The following is a 23434-nucleotide window of genomic DNA, read 5'->3' on the forward strand; positions in this document are numbered from 1 at the left end:
TCAATTCAAGAAAATGATTAATACAGTGATATACGCTATCGTTTAGCAATTTAAAGATTTCGAATTTGTTCAGGTTTTGACTCCTATTTCACTAAAAAAATTTCAAATTTGATTTCATTCGTAATATTACGTCACATGTCTTCTTTATAATCAGAGAAAAATAAAATTATTTTACTTCCATACCATGTTTTCCTTTTTTTAATAAATGGAAAATAATAATTATTGTAACCAAAAAAAAAAATTAATTGAGAAGAGACTTATGAGGGAAAAATCAGACACAGGCGCCTCTTTTTATATTTCGACAATAAGAAAGACACATAAATTTAATATAACGAAATGAAATAAATCAAAATAAAACAACACATAAGCTTATGATCCAACCTAATATCTTTTTGTTTGGAACGGTGCCTTATCGCCCTGTATAAAGACCCTTCCTCCCAGGTGCCATTTTTTTTTTTTTATGTCGGGAGTATTGTTATGGGGGGCCCACAAAAACATTCCCCTCGGCAAGTGTGCGACGAAGAGAGAGAGAGAGACATTATACTTCCCACTAACTTCCCATCCATCTGGATCTTAATAAGTCGTCCCTTCGCCTTACTTTTTCACCCCCCCTCGTTCACATGCGACCCAATCCTCCCCCCTCCCAAACTATTATACTTTACCTTAGAAATTTACATTTTTCTTGGGAAAAAAAAAAGGCTGCTTATATCTCTGCATGTATATAAGGTGTATATATATGTATATATGTAGTGTTCAATCTTAATGCAAGTGTTCCTGCTCTAACTTTTGAATGGGACATGCACTACAAGAAAAATTTCCGTCAAAAGCAATGAGAGAGAAAGTCTCGTGTACTTATGATAATGCGAATTCACGGTCTCTACGATAGCTTAACGAATTAAATGCTTCTTGCTCTTGACATGGCATTACATTCTCGATTGGTATTTCAACTAATTTATTGCGACAGAGCTTTAGACATTTCCGTGCTTCATTTGAATTCAAGAAATGAGAAAGAAGTCTTCTTTCTCGACTCAAGGTTCAGTACTTAATTATCACATGAGAATCGAAATCATCAAATAAGGTTTCTTCTAAAATTAAATGTCCTGATTAATGTAGAATTTGGAAGTCTAAAAAACCCAGAGCAAGAGCACAAATTAAAAGTAGAAGAATAGAGGATAGCTTAACTCCAGTTATAATTGCATTTAGTTTAGTAGATACATAGTCGCTGCAAGCACAATTACTACAATGTGAACCTCAAACTCATTGCAGACTCGCGATATAAAACCGGCTTAAGCTCGACTGATTATATCTTTTTGTAATATTTGATCGCAGCTTGAAGCTCGAACGGATGTCTTTTAGACTCTCTCTCTCTCTCTCTCTCTCCCCTTATCAACTGGCAAGAGTATATACTCTAATCCGGAACTAAAGCTCAAAAATTGATTGTCAGGCTCGAGTTGGAGTGGAATCGGCTCGCTTATCAACTCGAGCTTGAACTTATTGAGTCAAATATTATGGATTTGATCGCTAATTACTCCTATATCCTATATATCCAAGTGCTGGACCACACTTGCCCACATTACCCTCAGTTAACTTTTTCCTTTTGAGTTCCATGTTTGTTCATGAGGGCACTCTGCGACAGCGTCCCAACCCCACTGACCATACAAAAGGAAATGAACAATATCGAATGTTAGTGGATTAATTGCATGTCGGTCAGTAATGATTCCCACTGTCTTTCAGTCAATGAAACTTCTTAAATGCACTGAAAGGATTCATCTAAAACCAATCTTAATCATCTCCTACGTTTGACTGGTCTTTTGGCCTTGCGCCTATATAGTTCCGGGACCTTTTAACGTAACGGTTGGATCAGTCCCTAACAGTACTGAGGCTTAGTACACCTAAGATCGGACATAAATTTTCATACACGCGAGAGTCGTCATTTGATTGCTCATTTTTTTTTACGATTTCACTAATACTTTCCTACCATCTTTAGCAAATAGCTCGACGTTGTATATGTTTTGGGGGCAAGAGCTCTCGATCGAATAGAAGGTAGGATTATTTGACTATTCAAGAGACTGACCTTTCGTCATGATTCGAATGCCCCACTTCTTGGTAGCTCCTTTGATTCAATCCCTATCGTATGAACAAATATAATTTCATGGAGCGGTCAGCTCTCTTTTTGGTTTACTTTTTTGGCTTTGAGGGAGGAAGGGAAGAGAAGAGAGGGTTCGATTATTCGATTACGTTTCTTTTGCTGTAACCCACTCAGAGGGCATAATAACTGGTGGATGTTTGGATCGAATACAGGGTGGCGCCACCCCTAATCACGGCCTCCTTCCACGCCTTTTTCATTTTTTTTATGCAATTATATATATATATATATTAAATAGCGAAACGAAAAGACGGGTTTAATAAAGCTATGCCATGTGTCATCCTATGATTAACAAGTGGTGTCGTATGTTAAGCTCTTAGCTCTCTATTAATTACCTCAATTTCGCTAATCTTCTCTACCCTCTTTAATGCTTTAATAATTAATGCACAAATATATAAATTGATTTATAACGATAATATATTAATATCAATTCAATTTAATAAAATTATTACCATTTTCCAATTCTCGATGCAACGAGTAAACATAGAATATCTATGAACTTTTAAAAATTTTTATACCAACATTAAATACACTTAAAAATATATGAAAAATAATATAAGTGAATTGATCTAAGAGTCTGTACAATTTAGTGATAAATATATATTTGAAATTTGCTTAATTAAAATTATTTCCTTTTCTAATTTTCAATTCTACAAATTGTTAATTATATTCTTGAAACTACAAATATGATTTTTTTCAGTTTAAAAAGGATAGGAAAATATTTTTTTTAAAATTTTTGCACTCAAGTAATTAGTTACATAATTGAAATTGTAAGGAGGTTTGGAATATTAAAAAACTATCACAAGCTCTATGTTAATATTAAATATACTGAGAAATTAAAAATGATGTTAAAAGATTTTATATATCTAAAAATTCATTAAATGAATGGAATAAATTTAGCTTATGCTTTTACTAAATTTACTTAAAATTGAAAACATTTAAGTTTTATGAGTAACTTATTATTATATAAAGGATATAAATATAAATATTTTCTACAATTTCGATATTAAAAATTAATATTTTTTAAACTAAAAGGTATTAATTAATTACTTTGACTAAAATAATTTTATTTCTACGATCTAATCTTATTTATAAAATATATAAATTAATGCTTTTTAGGTGAATAATATTAATTTTATTTAAATAAAGTATTTAATAGAGTAAATCTAACATGATGAATTTAACATTTTTTAGGATAATTAAAGAGTTAATTCTATATTTACAAACTAATCAATATTTTTAAAGATTCTATAATAAATTATAAAAATTTCGGCCACGAATAACACTTTCGCGCAACGAGCGGATGAAGTGGCTAGTTATTCATTTATTTTTTGTATAACTTTCTTTAAAAAAGAAAATTTATGTTTCCAATCCATGACAATTGAAAGTGAAAAATTATCGACGTGAATTCGGGTCTTGTGAATAAAAAAAAAATCTACCATGAAAGAGCTTTATTATAATGGGTAGATCCAACTTGAAATAAATTAGTCGGAACCTTCCGACTTCTATTTTTGCACCCTTAGGCTGGAATAACATTCATTAACAACCTCAATTCCTTATTATGGGAGAATGTAAACTAGGTCCTGGCGCATTGCACGAGATTTGACTTTAGTGATGATAAAAAAAAAATATCAATCCATAACTGGTTATAATAGTTGTTTATTCTTACTTTGTTAATAATTTTTAATTAATGCCTAAATTAAAAATAATAATTTCTTCGCAATTATCCCATTTGACTTAATAATAATTATTTCTAGATATATAGATTTTATTATAAAAATATATAATATTAATAATAATAATAACAACAACAATAATAATCTCCCCAGCAATTATCCTATTTGGTTTACCAATAATGATGATGATGATGATGATTCAAATAATAATCATTTTAGTGGAGTTATGGAAATATTAAGCATACGAACAGTTGGTAAATAAGAAGCCCTCATTTTGAATTTTTGAACAAATAGTGTATATGGTGAACGCCGCATCAATTATATATAATATATAGATTTGGTTGACCAATAATTATATATATATATATATCTCATTTTTCTTAATAATAATAATAATAACAACAACAATAATGATACAAAATAATAATCATTTTAGTGAAAATTATGGAAACAATAGAAAAAATTGAACAAAAAAATAATAATGAGGAAATTAAACATTCGACCAAATGTAGAGAGCTGAAATTGTACTTATTAAATTTTTGCACCAGGTTGCTAATATCATCTATCTACTCCGAACCAAAGCCGGGAAACACAAACTTAGGGGTGCATTAGTTGATGTGTACATACTATAATTTGCCCTTTTGTTGTCCTTTCAATTGTGATCATGCATGTTCTCAATTATCATTCCGAGTCCCCACTTTAGGTACAAGTAAATTCAGCCAAATTAAGCGGGGAAAAAAGCAGTTAGGGTACAAGGACAACTCGTTTTTACCAATTGCGCATATTCGACAAAATTACTGAATTATAGTCTCAATCAAAATGAACCGGTGTGATACCCTTAGCATGTTTATGCCACCGATACATGATATACGTTCAAGAGTCATAGTTTTAGCTCACGAACTTATTAATGAATTAGCTGGTGATAGCCAGCTGATCGCGACATGGACATATAGTCATCTTGAGATGAAATTGGGTCCAAGGACGGCGTAATTACAAGTCCAAGTCCAAACTCACGACCTCCTCATTTTCATAGGCTATCTGTATTGATTAAAGTATGAACTTAAGATGTAGCATATACATATAGATCACTGACTCGGATCCATTTTCGTTCCTTCCATACCATTAAGTGCGGATAGTACAGGTTAAAAATTTTTACCTGCCACTTGTGCTTATTATGGCAATTCTAACTATACATAGAAGGACGAAAATTAATACTCGCATTGCAATCCCCGCCTTGGACTTTCATTCGTCCTTTATGATAAAACTTAAAACTTGAACTACCCGTCCCGAGGATTCAAAATATTTGTTAATTGTAGCTACGAAGAGTCCCTTAATCAGGAAAAATAATCTTATACGGTCGTTTCTTGTGATGTAGAAGCAAAAGTTATAATGAGCATAATCATTCGAAGAATGAATCCCCCAATTGTACAGAGAGGGAATACAACCCATCTGCACATGTACATAAAACATAAAATGGCACCAACATGATGTTCACTTCTCATCAAAGTAAATAACACCTCCTTCCCAACAAGATCACGCATGATGACGCCTGTTACTTAAACGATACCTAGAAGTTATCATTTCTATGGGGCAAACTCAGTGGACTTTAATCTCTTTCCTAATCAGTGATCGGCATTTATCCCAAATATACGGACCTTGTGCATGTTAGGGAACTTCGCCACCACTAAGATTAATACTGCCAGCGTGTTGAAGAAGAGCATCGGGTTTTGGTAATCTGTTGTGTGGGAAGCTATCAAGTACCTGCAACATGAAAGAGAGAAGGATATGAACTTTTCTTTTCACTAAGAAGGCAAAAGCATGTGCAGTTCTTAACAATCTAATTCCAACATGACTAGACCCAGGTAAACCCAATTGGTATCAACGGAAAATAACACCAATCATCCTTAGGGCTAAAAGTGTCACAGGAGTTAAAAGCTCTGCCTATGAGTCTATCAATTCCTCCATTGAGAAGCATGATACAGTATTTTATAATAGCCAATGAAAAGAAAATGGCAAACACGGTGAACTATCAAGTTGGAGAGACACTCCACAGTGCAAAAGAAGGCCAAAATAATCCAAAACTACTATTGGAATAAAAACATAAAAGTAAGCTTCAAGGTTATACTTATTTCTATAAAAAAGGAAAGAAGACTTTGGAGCATTGCATTGTTGTCAACCGGGACATCAATATTTTCCAAATAGTTCTTCACAGTTTGCTCGCACATCAAATAAACTTTTAAAAGGGAACAATCATGTCGAAGCCTCCACTCATGTCGCAGAGAAGATTATGAGTTTATAGTTGGGCATGGTTCATGGATTAAAACAGAAAGTGGAAAGATGCATGAACTCCATCACGAAAACTAAAGAAAGAGGAAAATGGAAAGTAAGTTCTGAATTTGCTATTATGAAATTTCTATCTCTAATAGGTGGATCCAGAAGACAGGATAAGCAGTAAACAACTTTAACAACCAAATTTGTGCAATTAGATAATCGCTGTTTCATTCAACCAAATATGTAGCTTGCAGTACACAGAATTTAAGGAATTAAGTGTCTAAAGATAGATATTGTGACAACAACTTACTTGACGTCCTGATGCAGGAAGGAAGGGTTGGCACATCATTAAAAGGGTAATTATCCGAAATTAGCGAAAGCAAGGTATTGACATGACATGTAGAGCTAAGGCACTATCTTGTAGAAAAGGACACTTCTTTAAATCTAGTGGGCACATTCACATAGACAGCAACTACAGTGATAACAACTCGACGGATGTTAATGTATGGCAGCATCGATGTAGGTGACAAGTACTTTTCATACCAGATTTAAAGAACATCCATTTCTTTCTGCTCTTGTAAATCACAATTAAGACTGAGACAATTAAACCATAGTTAAAGAGCCAATCTACTTACAGCACAACAGGTACAACTGTCAAGAACTTCCTATTTCGAGTAAGTTGCTTGCCGTTGTCAATCTGCTCCCACCAAGTCAAACCGTTGTAGATGCCTTGATCATCAGAAAATGGTGTTCCTTTCTTCCAATGGAAGAAATGATAAGTAACCTGGAGATGCAAGGCAGTGACAAGATACATGGGTCACCCGCTCAAGCATAGAGCTGAAAAATTACAAGCATGCACCGGGAAAACAAAGAAATAATTGCATGACGAACCAATCTGATAACTAGTTACAGTCTGTGAAGATGTTAGCAGACCGGCATCACATGTTGCAAGCAACAGCAGATGTACTAGAAGAGGAACCATCTTTTAAGAAGAACCATATTTCATGTTCTCCATCACCTCTCCAACGAGAAAGAAAAAGAGACAGAGTGAAAGCATATTAACTTAGATAGTACAAAAGCTCAAATTAATTATTGAAAAAAATATTAGCATCCTAGACCAATATGGGCACCCAAGAGATAAATAAAAGAGCAAGTATTCAAAAAAGAAATTTATAATAATTATATCGAAATTCTCCAAGAGTTAAAACGCTGTACGCCGTCAAGGCTTAATCATCGCACGTGGAACAACACTGTCTCAACCTGCAATCGACTTGACTTACATCCCCAAATAGAACGTAAATCGTATGCAAAGAACGGAAACAGAGGATTACACCAAGAACAGAATGAGTGAAAGTCGTCAAATGCATGGCTGAAATTGTTCAAAATTATTTGGTACATATCCTGCGGATGGCACAAAAAGGCAACTAGAGCAGATGAAAAGGCAACATCTCCAATAAAGGGGTAAAAGCAATTGCAACAGAGATCGACAGAAGTCTCCAATAATCTCGTGCGACATAAACTTTCTACACCGAGTCCATGAAATAGCTCTGTTAACTATGCTACCAAAAAGCAGCCCTAGGAGATCCATTCCCGATTCCTCAAGATAGCCACCTGAATAACATACCATCACCTCAAGTCCCAATTTTTCGAATTTCGATTGCCAATCATAGTGCAGATAGTGCAGAGGCACTACCAATTGGCATAACCAATCAACATGATAAAAGAGGCATTCACAGTAGCGATCCCATTGCTATCACACCCATGTAATGAAAACCAGCCCACAAGGTGGGAGAAACGGGATGTGAATGCATACCAGGAAGTGGGAGAGGTGGACGAAAGTCCAGGCCATGCCGGCGGAGCAGCCGAGGAGGGACAAGGCGAGGAGCCAGGAGATGAAGAGGATGAGTATGTAGGTGATCCACACGCCGGGATAAGTGAACCACTCCGTGTTCTTGTTGAGATCCACCGGCGGCACCGCCTTCACGTACATCTCCCCCTTCCGTCCCTCTCACTAAGAAACCGAGCAGATTGATCAAGGGGACCGATTCCAATGGCGGACCTGAACGAATCCTACCACTCGACGGAATTGCAGTAAGCAACCAATCAACTGTTCGAATAATTGCCTCAGAGAGTAAGATAGAGAGGAGGTAGGTGGCGATCGTTCACGCCCTTCCTTCGCAAGCAAAATCAATTCCCGCAAAAAAACAAAAAAAAAACAAAAAAAACAAGAAGAGGAAAAAAACAATTTATGTTTCATTTTACCTTGGCAATTTCCGAAAAAACAAAAATAGTAGCCAAAAAGAAATATTGATAGTGGTCATCTGGTTAATGACACAAAATCTATAGGATTAACTTTAAAAAAAGAAGCATATATTTTACCTTTTTTCCTAAATATAATAAAAAACCGAAGTTGCTACAAATTAAATTTAGAACTTTCAAAATCAATTTTTGTTTATATTAAGCTTCCATTAATTTTTTTAAAAATAAAAATTTAAATAACATTAAGAAAATGATAGAAAGAAAAATATATACAATAATAGAGTAGAGCAAGTAGAAGCTAGCCGCTGTGCGATGTTACTATAACCTTACTAAGGTGGCCACAGCCTTCGGCCCGACATTGTCGAGATTTTATCATTCATTTCTTCCTTAGAACAAACTGGCAAATTCCAATGTGATGGCAGATTAGGGCCATCTACCACTGCCTGTAACTCCTCTTCAAGCATCTCCCTTTTTATTTATTTTTTTCTTTTCAACTATCTCAATTTCATGTCCTCTAAAATTAATTTTTATTTTTTAAAGATAAAAATTTATTTTTCTAATGAAAAAGTTAATGGAAGTTGGAAGTGACTATACATAAAACAATTTTAAAAGTGCGTATTTAAATTTGTAAGTTTCATTTTTTTTGTTATATTTAAGAAAGAGAGTATAGTTGGGTTTTATTTTAGAATTAACTCAAAATATATTTCTATCGTGTGTGTGTATATATATATATATATATATTTTTTTTTTTTAGTTATACTAAAGAAGAAAATCTTAAAATTTTCCACATTAATAATGAAAGTGCTTAGAAATTAAAGCGGATGCCCCTTTTTTTTTGTTATAACCAATAGTTATTTTATATTAAGTTTTTTTGTTTTCCTGTAAACATTTTCATTTCCATTCTTGTTCATTAGCTATTCATTCATTTATTTGAAAATTTTAAAATTAAATAATATAAAAAATTATAAAAAAGGAAAAAAGAATTCATGATAATGGAGGGAGCAAGCATAGGCCAGTGGGACACGAGACTGAAGACGTCACAAACTTAAGTGATGGGATTCGTTGTCGGCCCACCAAAATAAATCTCCCTCTGCTCACATAATAAATTACCAAATCTCGTTGTGGTTTTGAGCAAGGCCTACACCACCATACCTAACTCCTTTTCTAGCATATTAAAATTTATTTATTTTTTCTTTTTAATTTCCCCAATTTTATATTTCTAAAATTATTTTCATTTTTAATTAAAAATTATTTCCCTAACATAAAAGTTAATGAAAGTTAAAAATGTCTATGAACATGACAATTTTGAAATGACGTGCTTTAATTTTTAATAATTTTCACATTTCATTGTATTAAAAAAAGAGAGTAAAGTATGGAGTATTTTTTATTGAAATTAATAATTTTCTTTATTACATTAGATGATAAAAAAATATAAAATTTTAAAAGAAAACTTAATGATACAGTCTTGTGCAAACGTACCTTAATAAGTCCACTCGATGGCTGATCCATTATTTCATATTTAGTTCTCAACTAATAGGAAAAAGCTATGATATTTCCGTAGTTTGGCAACAAATTGTTCCACCAAAAGCCAACCATAGCAAGACTATTTGGCAACAATTAACTGTACAATTTTGATACAAAACCTTCTGCTGATGTAAGCTTTTTTTTTTTTTACTGATGTAACGATTTGGCATAAAAATAATAATAGAATCAAAGCGCAGTGGCACATGCCCTTACGTGATAATCTAAAAGTTCTATGTTCGATATTTGAAAGGACTATCCGTGCCATTTATTAATTATTAAGAATTCTATTTTATTGTACTATACTCATGAAACTCCTTATGTAATCGAAAAATATAAAAATAATAATCGAGTACAAAATTCTTTTATTTTGTAATAATGTAGTACAAAATCCGAACGAGATGAGAAGCAACCCACTGGGAAGGAAGTGACTAGAGGTGGACGACAGTCCAGACTCCAGGCCATGCCGGCGGTGCAGCCGCGGAGGGACAAGGCAAGGAGCCAAGAGATTAACAAGATGAGTTCATGGGTGCCCGACATGCCGGGATAAGTGAACCACTCCGTGTTCTTGTTGATATCCACAGGCGATATAATGCCGCTTTCACGTACATCTCCCCCTTTCGCCTCTCTCTGGACAGAGCTGATCATATTGATCGAGTGAACCGATTCCAATGGCGGACTTGAACGAATCGCTTTCACTCCATGGAATTGCAGTCTGCAAGAATTGCCACAGAGAGAGAGGGAGGAGATAGGTGGCGATCCATTCTATTAACGCCTTCACAAGCAAGCAACAGCAATAATAATCCCTGCAAAAAAAAAAAAAAAAACAGAGAGAGAGATTGTGTCTGTTTATTATTATTATTTTTCCCTGTGTTAATCTTATTTATGTCTTTTATTTACCTCGGCAATTTCCACAAGGCAAAAATAGTGGCCAAATAGAAATGCTGGTGCTGGTCATTTCGTTAATGATATATATAGATATAGATATATGTGCGCGTTTGTTCTATTTATGTCATATCTTATAATCTACAATTTATCTATAAAATCATATAAACTTGCATCTTTTAAGTAACACGAGGGACTGTACAAATTTTTCATACTCTTAAAACTTTTTAAATTTTAAATTAATTTAATAATTTATTATATTATATTATAGTATATCATATATTTCACTTAATTTATAAAATAAAGATAAAAGAAATTACCTCCGCATGTCATATTATTTTATTAGACGATTTAAAATAAACTATATATTATTTAATTAGTAAAAAAATTACATTTTGTTTTTATACTTGATTCCCTTATTGCCTTCCTCATCAAAATATAAAAACGAATAATATGCGATATATCTGAGACAAAATTCATGATTTCTAAATAATTTACATTATATTTTATTTTCTCTCCATATCCTCGGATAAAAATGACATTTCTAAAAACTTCTTAAATGCTACAACAACAAATTCAAGAGTAAATTAGTAAAGATAAAAAATAGAGATTATAAAGCCCATAAGTGAAGTGAAAAAATAGTGTTTTAGACGCATGGTAAAGCACGGCAGCCATATACTGGTTGTATATGTTTATTTTATAGAAAATAAAATCGTAGGATTTTCCTTATTGCATTAGATAAAGAGGTTGAAAAAAAAAAGATATCTTCCTGTGCAAAGATACCTTAATAGGGTTATTCCATGCCTGATCCATTAGTTCGCATTTAGTTCTCAACTACGATATTCCATAGTTTGGCAACATATATCGTTCCACCAAAAGCCAACCATAGTAAATCCCAAGAGGTTTGGTCTAATAATTAAGCTGTATCTAAATTTGCACCCGATCCCAAGTTCGAATCTCCTTGGGCTATCGGAGCGCCTTTGATGTGATTACCCGTTCCGTGTGCCGCCGGGAGTTCACGGAGCCCCGGGGATTAGACGGACAAAGCCTGAACATCCCGGGATAGGAAAAAAAAAGCCAACCATAGTATTCAAATGTAGACCGTTAATTCATTAAAAAAAAAAACCGTAGACTATGCTGTCAATGGCACTGATCTTTCATCTGAACCAATCCAATAGCAGATTTCTTCCTAAGTTAGGATCAAATTCGATCCGAGCCATAAGAAATACGCCTCAGATAAGCAGATGATATTGTCCTCAGGTACCCATTGCCCCTTTGAAGGCATCCATGGGCAACTTCTCTGTGAGACCCCAAAGAAGCCGAAGCCAAAGTAAAAACAGACGAAAATCCACGCACGAGCCAAATTATTGACATAGAGGCGATGAACTGAGGTGGTGAATCAAGGTGTGACCGAGTCATTTCGTGTCCTCTCCAAGCCCTCGACCAACCGCCTCTTTGCGGTTTTGGCCCTGAAGCACCAAATCTCGAAGGCCTCGGTCAAATCAGGAAAGCTCACACAGTCCTCATTCTTCATCCAGTCAGCCAAAATGTCTGCCTGGTCGTTTGAGGGCAGAGCCAACACAAAAGAGACGATCGTGCCCTCGATGCTCTGGCACAGATCCTCGTCCATCTTGTAAGCAAAACCTGTGATTGCTTCACTCTTCAAGTCCAACAAAGCCTTCACCTTTCTTATGTAAGGAAGCCAAAGCTTCAACAATTTGACCCTACTAGGAGCCGGAAGAATTACAGTCCCGTATCCAACTGCGTCCAATACTTTCCCGGTCAGCTCAATCAGCTTTAACTTTAAACCCCACATTTGTGATTCAAGCTTCTCATCTTCTACTACCCCCAACACATATCCCGAGATGTCGACCCACATCAAGACGAAGTCCTTCATCAACTCCATCTTTGGAAGAATATTACATATCCACTCAAGATCATTTAGTCTCTGCAAAATAATGGCCTCCGATTCCTTGATTACGGGGCCCTGGCCCATCCCAATCAGTAACGTGGACAAGGTTGTCTCAAATGAAGAACGGATTTCTGAGAGACCCTTTCTCACCGCTGACTTAACTTCCTCCTCTGAGGTGATTAAAAGAGTGTCAGAATCTTCGCCTAACATGAATTCAATCTGTTCTTGGGCTGAAATCTTCAGCTCTGGCCCAAAAGGAGGGCAGGGTGTGAGGACTGATGTGGCGAAGCAAAATGCAGAGACAAATACGTTTTTTGTACCATCTGCATCGATAGGTTTATTCCGAGCTATCATCGGCAGCATTACTGGAACAAAGCCTCTCTTCACAGTGAACAGCAAGTCCTACTGATTAGCTTTGATGACATGTACTTGCTCGGTGATAGGAGGGGTCCCCATTGCCAAATCCGCCTGGCTCCATCGCTGTGCCCATTTCCATGATGAAAGCATTCTGAGAATTCTCATGCTAACATGACTTGAGACAGCAATCTTCTAATTGGCGTAAGTCCTGGCTAGACAAAGAATTAATAAGTGAAAGTTCCAAAATATGTAGATAACATGAAGTCTGTATCGCTTAAACAAAATGGGGAGGCATCATCTCCAGCCTTCATATTCACTCATGTCGAGCGGCTTCAAGTATTGCAGTATTTGTAACGAAAGACTTTTAAAAGATTTATGAATGAAGATCATTTGAACTCAAAACATATCAAAATATCCATCAAAATTTTGCCAAAATAGCAGTCATCTTGATTTGAATGATGCAAGAATTGTGCCGAGGAAACATAACAAAGTCCAAACACAGCAGAAACAAACTGAGTTGAGCAGAACATCAAAACCCCTTTGACCATTTATTGCATTACAATCAGAGGTAACCAAGTTTCACAAGCATGAGATAGTTAATCACATTCAACCAGGAAAGCATCTCGGTTAACCATCACCAACGAGAGGACCATCCCCGAAAAACTTGGAAGGTTGATTGAACATCAGATTAGAACATTGCACATCTGATTATTCATTCATTAAAAGGTAATTATTTATAAGCTTTGCAACTTCAGCAATCCAAACATTTTACATCGGATTCAAACTTCCAAATTCCTAAGTACAGAGTCGAAATCAAACCTTGCCAAATAGCATGCATATTCATAGATGTAGAAGCGGAACTAACTTGGTGGATTGAACGTATCATCAACCGCAAAAAATGCACCAAATGCATACTCAAACTCAATCTGCAAGCTCCACGACAGACCCGGAAACAGTTGATGGGCTCGAATCGAAACAGAGGTTTTGGGGAGAAGAAGGCTCACCTCATCAAGAAGTTGGGGATAATTCATGAAAAGGGAGAAATCTCTCAGCTGGGTCAGTGATGACAGCAGCTAGCTTGAAGGGGAAGACTGTTGTTGAGCTTCTCAGCTTCCACAGCGAGCGCGAGTGTCAGGGAAGATGACCTAATCATCTGCAGAACTGCCATCTCCAGTAAGGAATAAGCCACAGTCGAGAGCGGCAATACAGGACACCCTTTTTTTTTCCCTCCCTCTTTTTTCCTTTAATGTTTTATTTTATTTTCCCATAAGAAATTGCAGATGAATAATCATGTATTCCCCTTTTTTTCTATCTTTATAAATTCATGAAATTACTAAAATGTTAGAAGAATTGATAGGTCCAAGTACCCATTGTAATTGAAAAAAAAAATGTTAGGAAATTATAGCTGTTTATTTACATAATCAAGCTGGAAATCGACATGAGAAGGATAATTTGGGTGTTATGTGTATCTAGTAATCACAAGGGGAACACATGGTTTCTCGAGAATCTCGAGATGAGGAGAAAATTTTAAACAATCATGCCCCACATTGACGTAGTGAGGAATCACCCATAAGCACTCTTTAATGAAGCATAATAATGATAACTATCCGAGTAATTAGCATCAATTCTCGTGTTTCATAAAATTTAATTGGTATTTTCTCGCGCCTTTTGACGATGTAGGATCACCTAGGAATTTCTTTGAGACGAGAGATCATGAAAATGCAGATTGGCCTAGGTGGAGAAATGTGGGTCAAGAGGGCACTTCAGTGACATGTTTTGCCCAATAAGGAAAAATCTTTATGGACTATTGCATTCGGCCCAAGAGAAGGCCCAATGAATTGCACTCCTTTCGTATCTCCTCCGGCTCTTTAAGATTAGGAATTGTTGAGATGCGCTTCACTGAAGCCCAACATTTTCCTCGTACTGCACAAATTATGAGCATCAAGTAAGACCACTACGCCAACTACTTCGAGGACATAGATGAATGCCTTTTCCTAGCAATTTCATCGAATGCAACCGTTAAAAAAGGATAATTCGTATCTCGTTCCTAGACCTCTAGAATGCCGTGTAACAACTGATAATATCTCGGTTTATAAGTAAAAAATAATGCATGACTTCCTTATTAATCATAACGTAACTTAATACAATCATATACTTTGCAAAAAAGCTGGAATTTTTTTTCCCTTTTTTTGATAACACATTTTAAATTTTTGAGCGGCCCATGGTACGGTGCACGATAGTGCAGGGTGTCCTCCAAAGGATTTTTGCAGTAAGGTGAGATGAATTTTGAGTCCCTCTTAGTAACGACCTAATCACCAAAAGATTTCTTCATAGTCATCGATAACGAGCAAAATAAATGAAGATCTATCCGAAATCGAAGATCATTTTCCCTTATATTCTGGGGCTTGTAATGTATGTGATTGATAAATAAAAAAGGAAAGAAATTTCGAGAACATAAGACCTAAAGACATCGATGACGAGGAAGGGAAATGGATGTGGGGGCAGATACGGACGAAAAACCAAACCGCCCGGAACAGGAAAAGTCGGGGATGACGTGAGCAAGCATCACCACCACCTGACACAGTCATCATTCCACCCAGAATGACGGGGTGACGTGGCAGCAGCATACGAGCGGGGACCACGGGAGCTTCTCTGGTCCCCGTCACACACACTCGAGCCCCCGCCCCGCCCCGCCCCCAACAGTGGAGGAAAAAGCATCTGAACCGTCCGGCCATTTGCCCCCTCTGTCACCGGCAACACCGTCAGCTCCTCAAAATATTCGCCGTCTGATCTGGACCGGATGCGTCAATCAACCTCAGACCCTCCCGCCACGTGTCGTCGTAGCTCCGGTTAGGAGGGTCCTATGTCCTATCCCTCTCTCGGGGCTCACCGGAAAAAGAAAAAAAAAAAAAAAAAGAACTGGTCCATGGGCCTGCGTGACCCGGACTGGACCAGATGAACAATTTTTGCCCTTTCCTTTTCAATCCCGAGCGAAAAGACATTTTGAAACCGATTTTGCGATCCTGTATCCGAACCATAAGTGCGTGACTAATTGTGATTCATCAAGCCGATTCTTCGGGTTTAAAACACGGGAAAATGGTTAAAGAATTCGCGGAACGGCAATGATAAGCGAGCGGAACTAGCGAGGAACGGAATTGACGAGGAGGGACATGGCCTTGAGGGCATAACCCTATTGGTAGAAATCAGACACTGTACCACATAGAGCAGACATTCTCTGCCCACAATTTTATTTTACCCCAACCGAGGAAAAATTGGAAATGAGTGGGTAAAATTAAAATTAGTAAATAAAAAAAAGAATGGGCTAAAAAAATTATTTTGTCGGGAATGTGTGTCTGCTGAATGGTGGGGCCCGCGGTGGGGCGGCTTGGGGTTGTGGACCAGACAGCAGAGGATAATGATTGGATCATTAGTGGGCTGATGGCTTCTTTAATTTGCTTTTGCTAATAAATGCTCTCCCCCGTCTGACTGTATTTTTAGTTCAGCTGCTGCTTTCTTTTTATATATTTTTTTACATTTTCTTTTTAACTGATATTTGAAATTCAATTGACTTTGCCTAATTAAATTTAAGCAGGATTGGTCGTAAGAGGTAAAATTCTCCCGGCATATATTTTCTATATTTATAATACTTGAATTTAAAATTTTATTTAAGAAAAATAAGTGTCGAATCATTCGACATTAATTTTTTTTATCAGCCTTTGCTTCTTTTGATAATTGATCTTCTCGTCTCCTCTGTCATTTCATGCTCTTCTTTTAGGGTTTGTGTTTTCAATTTTTTGCAGATTCTGGAAAAAGGAAAAAGAAAAGTGCAAAATTCGATTCATGTCCCTGGGAAAACAAAAAGCACTGTTCAGCAATAGAAGTACTCGATGGGAAAATAAAAGAACATCACAAAAGAAGAACAACAATGAGAGGACATGTAAAATTGTTCTTCATAGGTTCCCTTCATTAGACAATAAACAAGCATGGGTTGCAAACTTCCGATTCAGTCCAAAATACGTAAGGTGTTCGGAAAAATGTAAAGCAAAACGAAATACGTGGTTGCTGGGTCTATAATGATTTTACCAATTAATTCGAATTTATGATTTATTACAATGGCGTTGACATGATTATCTAGAACATCCAAGGTGTGAACTGAGAATATATCACAATCCTTTTTTGTTCGTCATGAGATTTTACTCAGCTTACTGACTACTAATTTTTCGTTCAGGAGTTGGCTTGGAACCTGTTTACACGATATGATTTATACCCGAGTTGTCAAAATTATTTGAATTTCTTTGAACTTTGTGACATCACCTATACAACACATTTCACTGTCTAATATCGATTTCCTCTTGAAATTTCAAATTCGACAAGCCTGCAATCAGTATTGAAGTATATGTGGTCTCCATGACTTACGATGCATATTACCTTGATTACAGTTACTACACAACAATGTGATTAACTAATTTCCTTAATTAGATAGTCAATTATAGAATTTTTGAAATAATTTTGTAATAATTAAAATATATACAAAACAATATTGAATTTTTTTGGGAAATATATTTGTATATATATATATATATATAAATAGATGTATAAAGGGGAATGATGAACTTAATTGAAATCCCATGAGTTCTCAGGGTTTGAGCTGGAATTCTATTGGACAGTCAAATGCTGATGTGGAAGCTCAATTGCCTTGTCAGCTTTAACCACTGCAAAGCTGACTGAGATTCCCCGGAAAAATCCAACACACACTGTTCTATTTCTATTTTCTATTAGGAGTTAAAAAAAAAGAAGCAAAATCCTTTTTCTTGTTTTCCCTTTTTCCTTCTTTTCTTTCTTTGAATATGTTTATTCATTTCGTGGCAGGGACGGACTGACTTTATTCAAGAGAGGCAAAATCAAACTCTTTCTTTTCCCGAAAAAATCGATCAACAACTTATTATGATAAAATTTTATATGTTAACGATGAGAAAGTGCCAATAGAATTTTTATATGAAAAAACAATTATAATAATTATTCGAATGATCAACACTCATTCTTCTATTTATTGTAATATAATTGATATTTTCTCATATCATGTGGTGAAAAAATTATAATGAATTCCTTAATTTTGTATTTATGTAGAACACAAGATTGAACTAATAATTTGTTTAGAATTCCTCAGCCACATATCGAGAGGTCAGATCATCATTCTTCAATATCGAATATAGGATTCAACTTATAATTTGTTTAGATTTCCTTTTACATTTGTATCTAGATCTAATTATGGATGCCGAAGATGATAGAAAGGAAGGTTAATATGTATTGCCATTCATTTGATTAAAAAGAGAACCCTTATGGTGAGGGATCGAAGAATGAAAATAAAATTTCAACACGTACGGTTAATTCCGAACTGATTATTTTTTCCTTTAAGGTTGAAAATTGATGAAACATAGTTCATCAAAGAATTGACGAAACACATCAGATCCTAGTTCATCAAAGAATTGACGAAACACATCAGATCCTAGATAAATGAATAGTTTTATTAAATTTGTAAAAAAAAAAAAGAAAGAGAAACTTTTCTATTACTTCTCACTGCATACCCTACGGATTCTTTTCCTTTTGCCTTACTAAAATATATATATACTAGAAGTACATTTCATTATCGCAACTAATTCCCTACTCGTAATTTCTCTCTTTCTATCTTCAATCTTTGGGAGATCTCCTTAACTAATGTAAGCATCTGATTAATTATTTCGATCCTCAAATTACATGCCCTGAGGAGTACGATGAACTGGCCATTAAAGACCGTAAAGGCAAAGTCGACCCCTATGTATACATAGACATTCCCCCTAATGATGCATATGTACATGAATTAACTTATGATTCAGTTAAAAGAGAAAAAATTGACCTCCCTAAAGACGATTTCTAAACATTGGAAATTGTTGTCAAGATAAAGCATAAACATTTATATTGCTGTTCGGTCCCCAATTATCTCCTGACTGTTTTGCCTAGAGGCATAATCAAGTTTGATGTCAGATCTCTGTTTAGTTTCTCCCCAACCAATTAAGCCAATGATGAGGGATCCTATACTTTTAATTGTTTCATGAAATTTACTAAAACAAACTTATCCTTATTATTGTCTTCTCATCATTTTTTTTCCTTATTTTTTTAATTTCTCAATTTTGCACCATCTCAAAACTGCCAATATGAAAATGTTGATTTATTCGAGCCAATTGTTCATCTAGCGCTCTCTAGGGCTGATCAAAATAACCGGCTACCCTAAAAACCCGATTTGAACTATTCAAACTGTCCTGAATTTTTTGATCTTCTAGAACACGGTTCAGTTCTAGGGGTGGTTTCTTAATTTTCTTTTGTTTCGATTACAGGGTCAGGTTTAGAAATTACATCCTCGAAAACCACAACCCGAGCCAAGTTTATTGCTTATGGTTATGGACCATTTTTATTTTAGTAGAACCTGAAGTTAAAGACCCTTTTTGTCTTTTGTTGAGCGGTATGTTACTGGTTCGTGGTTATGGGTATGGACGCTTGCAAAATGTTTTGATCAATTGAATATATTGCAAAATTATGGTGGTGCGATGAATCTGTAATTTTTTGTTTTAATTTCCTGCTGTGTTTCTCGGGTAACCCGAGAACTGAACCGTGAAAAACTGTATCCTTAAGGGTTGGTTATTATGTTAGTTTCGGCTTCGGTTCTTGGGGACGGGTTTTGAAATTCTCAAACCGATGAAAGTGGTGCTCCAAAATTTTATCTAGAAACCAACCCAACCCGAGTTGTGATCACTCTTAGCGCTCTCCTGTGGATCTTCATTGCAGGAAACTATATATCCTTTTAGCGCGCACCGTCAAGTGAATCATCTGAATTACGGGATGTTGGCATACTCTTATAAGAGAGTTTCAACTTTGATGTTAGAGCATTGTTTGAGCTATGTTAGTTTAAATTTCTAATAAGGTTTTGGCTGTTCAATATTTTTGTACTCATAATTTACTAATACAAAATTAAACGATGCAATCATGGCTACCCCGGTTACTGCTAGATATCTGTATATGTTTCCATTCACCAATTAAAAATTAATCGTCAAAATAATTGCAATTACTTTATCCCAAAGCATACAAAAAGCGACCGCAAAAATAAGTTCCATTAATTACCATCGCCCTGTTTTATTACAAGGTCAAAACTTGGAAAATATATGCAATCATTTTTTGCCCTCCAGTTGATAACACAATAACTCGCAATTATAATTTCTGTCGCGGTTCTCTTAATTAGGCGACCCACTTTCTTGCCCAATTCCTACATGACAAGGCATGTTCTTCTCCAAAAGAAAATAAAGCTGAAATCAATTACATCATTATTAAAATGTTCATCCCAAAATGTAGCTAATTTTTTTTTGGCTTTATTCTTTATTTCTTCACTTATCCAATTATCATGTGTAGGGACCTCTCAATCGATTCTTAATGTCACCATTTTAAATAGTCGATTGCTATTTGAGTTGGCCAATTGCAAAAGAGGAAGAAGAAAGGAATCAAAAGAGAACTCCTTATTTATTATTTTCTCTAAAGGAGAGCACCCTATCACTTCAAAAATCTCTTTGTTCAAGATCATGCGTACAAGTGTAAATATATGAATCTCAATCCCTAACCATTACATGATTGAAAACTCCAAACAAAAACTCAACGTGGTATAAATGATAAGAAATTTGATATTATCAAGTCCAGCTTGAATGACATTACTTATAGTTGATAAAAAATTGATCGATCAGTTCTTTCGAGAACTGTCAATTCAAGGGATGAATGTTGTTTTAGTGTAACATCGTCTTGATGTCACTTTGACTCCATGAGGCATAGGTCTCGAGTTAATATTAGCTCCTATAGCTCGTCGAAGTGACATTCCTTGAGATTTAAAAAGTGGGATAGTAAAGGAGGATGTTCATTTAATTAAAAGCTCATGGAGAAAAAGCTACAAGAAGCTGATAAAAGGGAACACATAGGCAAGCTAAATCTTACACTTGGATTTAATTTCATTCCTTTAGGAGAAAAGGTTGAAGGCAAGGTTTTCTTGATGCCGTTGACTTCATTCTCAACGGCTATGATGAAGCGTGTGCCATGTCCAAGAGACAAAATGATAATCCTTTTTTTCTTCTTTTTTTTTCTCATCCTGATTAATTAGAAACCCTGAATAAATAAATTTTACCTTTTTTTATGAAGTGTGATGTAATTAACAAATTGTACTTCATACGCGAATGAATTTTATGCAGTTAAATTTGAAATTCATTGAAAATATTCTATCATCACAGTCAAACCGACTCTTCATCGAGCATTATTAATCAACTTCTAGGTCCAGGACGCCTCGTAGCCTCGCACACACAAAAAAGGAGGTTTTTCTTTTTGTTTTATGGGTAGCCAGGTAGGTCTCATAAGAGAATTGGTCATATAATATGAATGTTATGGAGATAACTTTGCGTCTGTCATTAACGTTGTCGGTTTCTCTCTTCTGACAAACAACCAAACCCCACTCGCATTAGCAGAAGAAGGTGGACTCCCATGTATGGCGTCCCAATCCCAAAGCTAAGCATGCAATATCCAACATGCTAATGAACAGAAGAAACAACATATAAATCAATGTGCTTTTGTTAAAGCTATATGCATTTAAGGGATGCCCTATATAGTTGGTGACATATGGAAAGGTGTATAAACAAGATTATTGGATGGATCACACATACCTTCGACGAAAGTATGGAATGTAATAAGATTTAAACATATAATATACACACACACACCCCTCTTCATTCGATCCATCCCTCAATCAAGATTGAGAGACTAATAATATACAAATTGCAAATAGTGCCGCTAATTATTGGATCTAATTTTAGTGCAAATATTGCAGCTATTTGTAGCATGCAGTGGCAAGTTTTCGATATGATGAAGAAGGAAAACGCGGATGGTATTCCCTCAACCTTTGTTTATTAACAAAAAAAAAAAAGAAAACTAATTGAGAAAAAAATCGGTCATAATATATAAGATATGGTACGTTAATAAAGGTGGGAGGTGGTCCTAAACCCCAATTGGCTAAAGACCTTAACGGAGTAGGCCTTAAGGGCTATAATACAACTAAAATTATCATCTCATGCCAATTGGCATCTGAAGATTTTAATTTGGGAGTCTACTTCTTATTCTCCCATGAAAAGAGATCCAAAAGGAGGACGAAATGGATTCAATGGAAAAAGCAAAAGGTTTTAATTGAGTATATTGGATTAACAATGTTAAGTCAAGATTCTCATACTAGAAGATGGGAAAGATGTAGATTTTGAAATGGGGTCCCATATCTCTACTTTTTTTTTCCCCCAAAATAATTAGGGGAAAAAAAATTCCTAGCTTTCTCAATTCATTATTCATCGTGAAGTATAATTGGATGTCCCCCCAAGCTTTTTCCCTGTTTGGTCCTTGGATACCCTACCCTAGACAGACATATTACATCGAAGAAGAATTATATATGTATATATTTATATTATGTATGGAAAGAGGGAGAGATGCATGAAAGCGTAGAGCTTTTTTGGTATGGTTATGACGATAACGTTTGGTGGAGTAAAGTTTAGAACCTGAAATCTTTATCTTTTATCTCCTTTTTTTTTTTTAAATATGCTCCAAAAAGGAGAGTTCATGTAGAGGAGTTGAAGTCAGAGAGAGTTTGACTTTTCGGAGAAAGTAAACCAGATCATTAAGAGAAAGGACGTAGACTTTGGTTTAATCAAGTGCACAGTGCATAGGATGCGATTTGTGCTCTCTTGTGTCAAATAATAACACAAAGAATTTAGGATAGGGCAGATTATCCATCATGCATGCCGGGGTCCCCAAAGTGTTATCATTTTTGTAATATTGCGCTACTAATTCTCTCAACATAGACTAATGCTGCATGGGTTGGAGAGAAATTGTCAATTGTCATCTCGATCGCGCCGATTTCTAGGAACCATGGAAACTGCTTGCTTGGTAATGTCGAAGAATATGTGAGATCTGATGCAATTTATTGTACGCAGCTAGCGTAAGCATCTTCGATATGACCACTATAGAGAATTATCAATTAAAAAAAATATTATGTCTTTGCATGCACGTCAAGTCAACGCTAGGTTTACCGGGGAGGAGGTCTTCGTTGGTAATTATCGAGCTATATATATTGGAATGAAATATATAAGGAATTTTTGTCTGTGTGATATGAGAAGGATAAAAAGATTAAGCATGAGTAATTTACGCGTTAATAATTATACAACTTGATATTATCATTATGTATTTTTTTATGCTAGCTGGAATTCCAATATGGGCTGATCAAGAGTTTTATCTGCAAAGGTTATCTCATCATTGTATGAGGAAGGATACATATACATTGAACTTGAACCGCCCTTAGGATTTGTT

The 23434-nt window shown here is 35.4% G+C and overlaps 2 protein-coding genes across 3 annotated transcripts; both read right to left on the reverse strand.

Annotated features, from left to right (window-relative positions):
• Positions 1 to 5152: 5152 nt before the first annotated feature.
• LOC116192709 (ORM1-like protein 2) lies at positions 5153 to 8286 on the reverse strand. The gene is made up of 3 exons (XM_031521320.1): positions 7907 to 8286; positions 6729 to 6877; positions 5153 to 5583 (listed from the first exon to the last, which is right to left on the reverse strand). The coding sequence occupies exons 1-3, from the start codon at positions 8081 to 8083 to the stop codon at positions 5445 to 5447; spliced, it is 465 nt and encodes a 154-aa protein (XP_031377180.1). The 5' UTR covers positions 8084 to 8286; the 3' UTR covers positions 5153 to 5444.
• Positions 8287 to 11661: 3375 nt separating this feature from the next.
• On the reverse strand, positions 11662 to 14268 carry LOC116192865 (BTB/POZ domain-containing protein At3g05675). 2 transcript variants are annotated; one of them, XM_031521551.1, is made up of 2 exons: positions 14032 to 14268; positions 11662 to 13239 (listed from the first exon to the last, which is right to left on the reverse strand). In XM_031521551.1, the coding sequence occupies exon 2, from the start codon at positions 13031 to 13033 to the stop codon at positions 12158 to 12160; it is 876 nt and encodes a 291-aa protein (XP_031377411.1). In that variant the 5' UTR covers positions 13034 to 13239; positions 14032 to 14268; the 3' UTR covers positions 11662 to 12157. The 2 variants fall into 2 exon arrangements, with proteins under 2 accessions (XP_031377411.1, XP_031377410.1); XM_031521550.1 differs by having other exon boundaries at positions 11662 to 13235; positions 14032 to 14267.
• Between the last annotated feature and the right edge of the window lie 9166 nt (positions 14269 to 23434).

Source organism: Punica granatum, chromosome 1, assembly GCF_007655135.1.
Source record: "Punica granatum isolate Tunisia-2019 chromosome 1, ASM765513v2, whole genome shotgun sequence".
Classification (NCBI taxonomy): Eukaryota; Viridiplantae; Streptophyta; class Magnoliopsida; order Myrtales; family Lythraceae; genus Punica; species Punica granatum.

What these genes read in the sequence shown, in the direction of transcription:
- LOC116192709 (XM_031521320.1), bottom strand. Translation starts at nt 8,083, where the DNA reads ATGTACGTGAAGGCGGTGCCGCCGGTGGATCTCAACAAGAACACGGAG. An exon ending in TCCACCTCTCCCACTTCCTG is followed by an intron (nt 6,878 to 7,906) that starts GTATGCATTCAC and finishes TTGCATCTCCAG; the next exon opens with GTTACTTATCATTTCTTCCA. An exon ending in ACAGTTGTACCTGTTGTGCT is followed by an intron (nt 5,584 to 6,728) that starts GTAAGTAGATTG and finishes TTCATGTTGCAG; the next exon opens with GTACTTGATAGCTTCCCACA.
- LOC116192865 (XM_031521551.1), bottom strand. Translation starts at nt 13,033, where the DNA reads ATGCTGCCGATGATAGCTCGGAATAAACCTATCGATGCAGATGGTACA.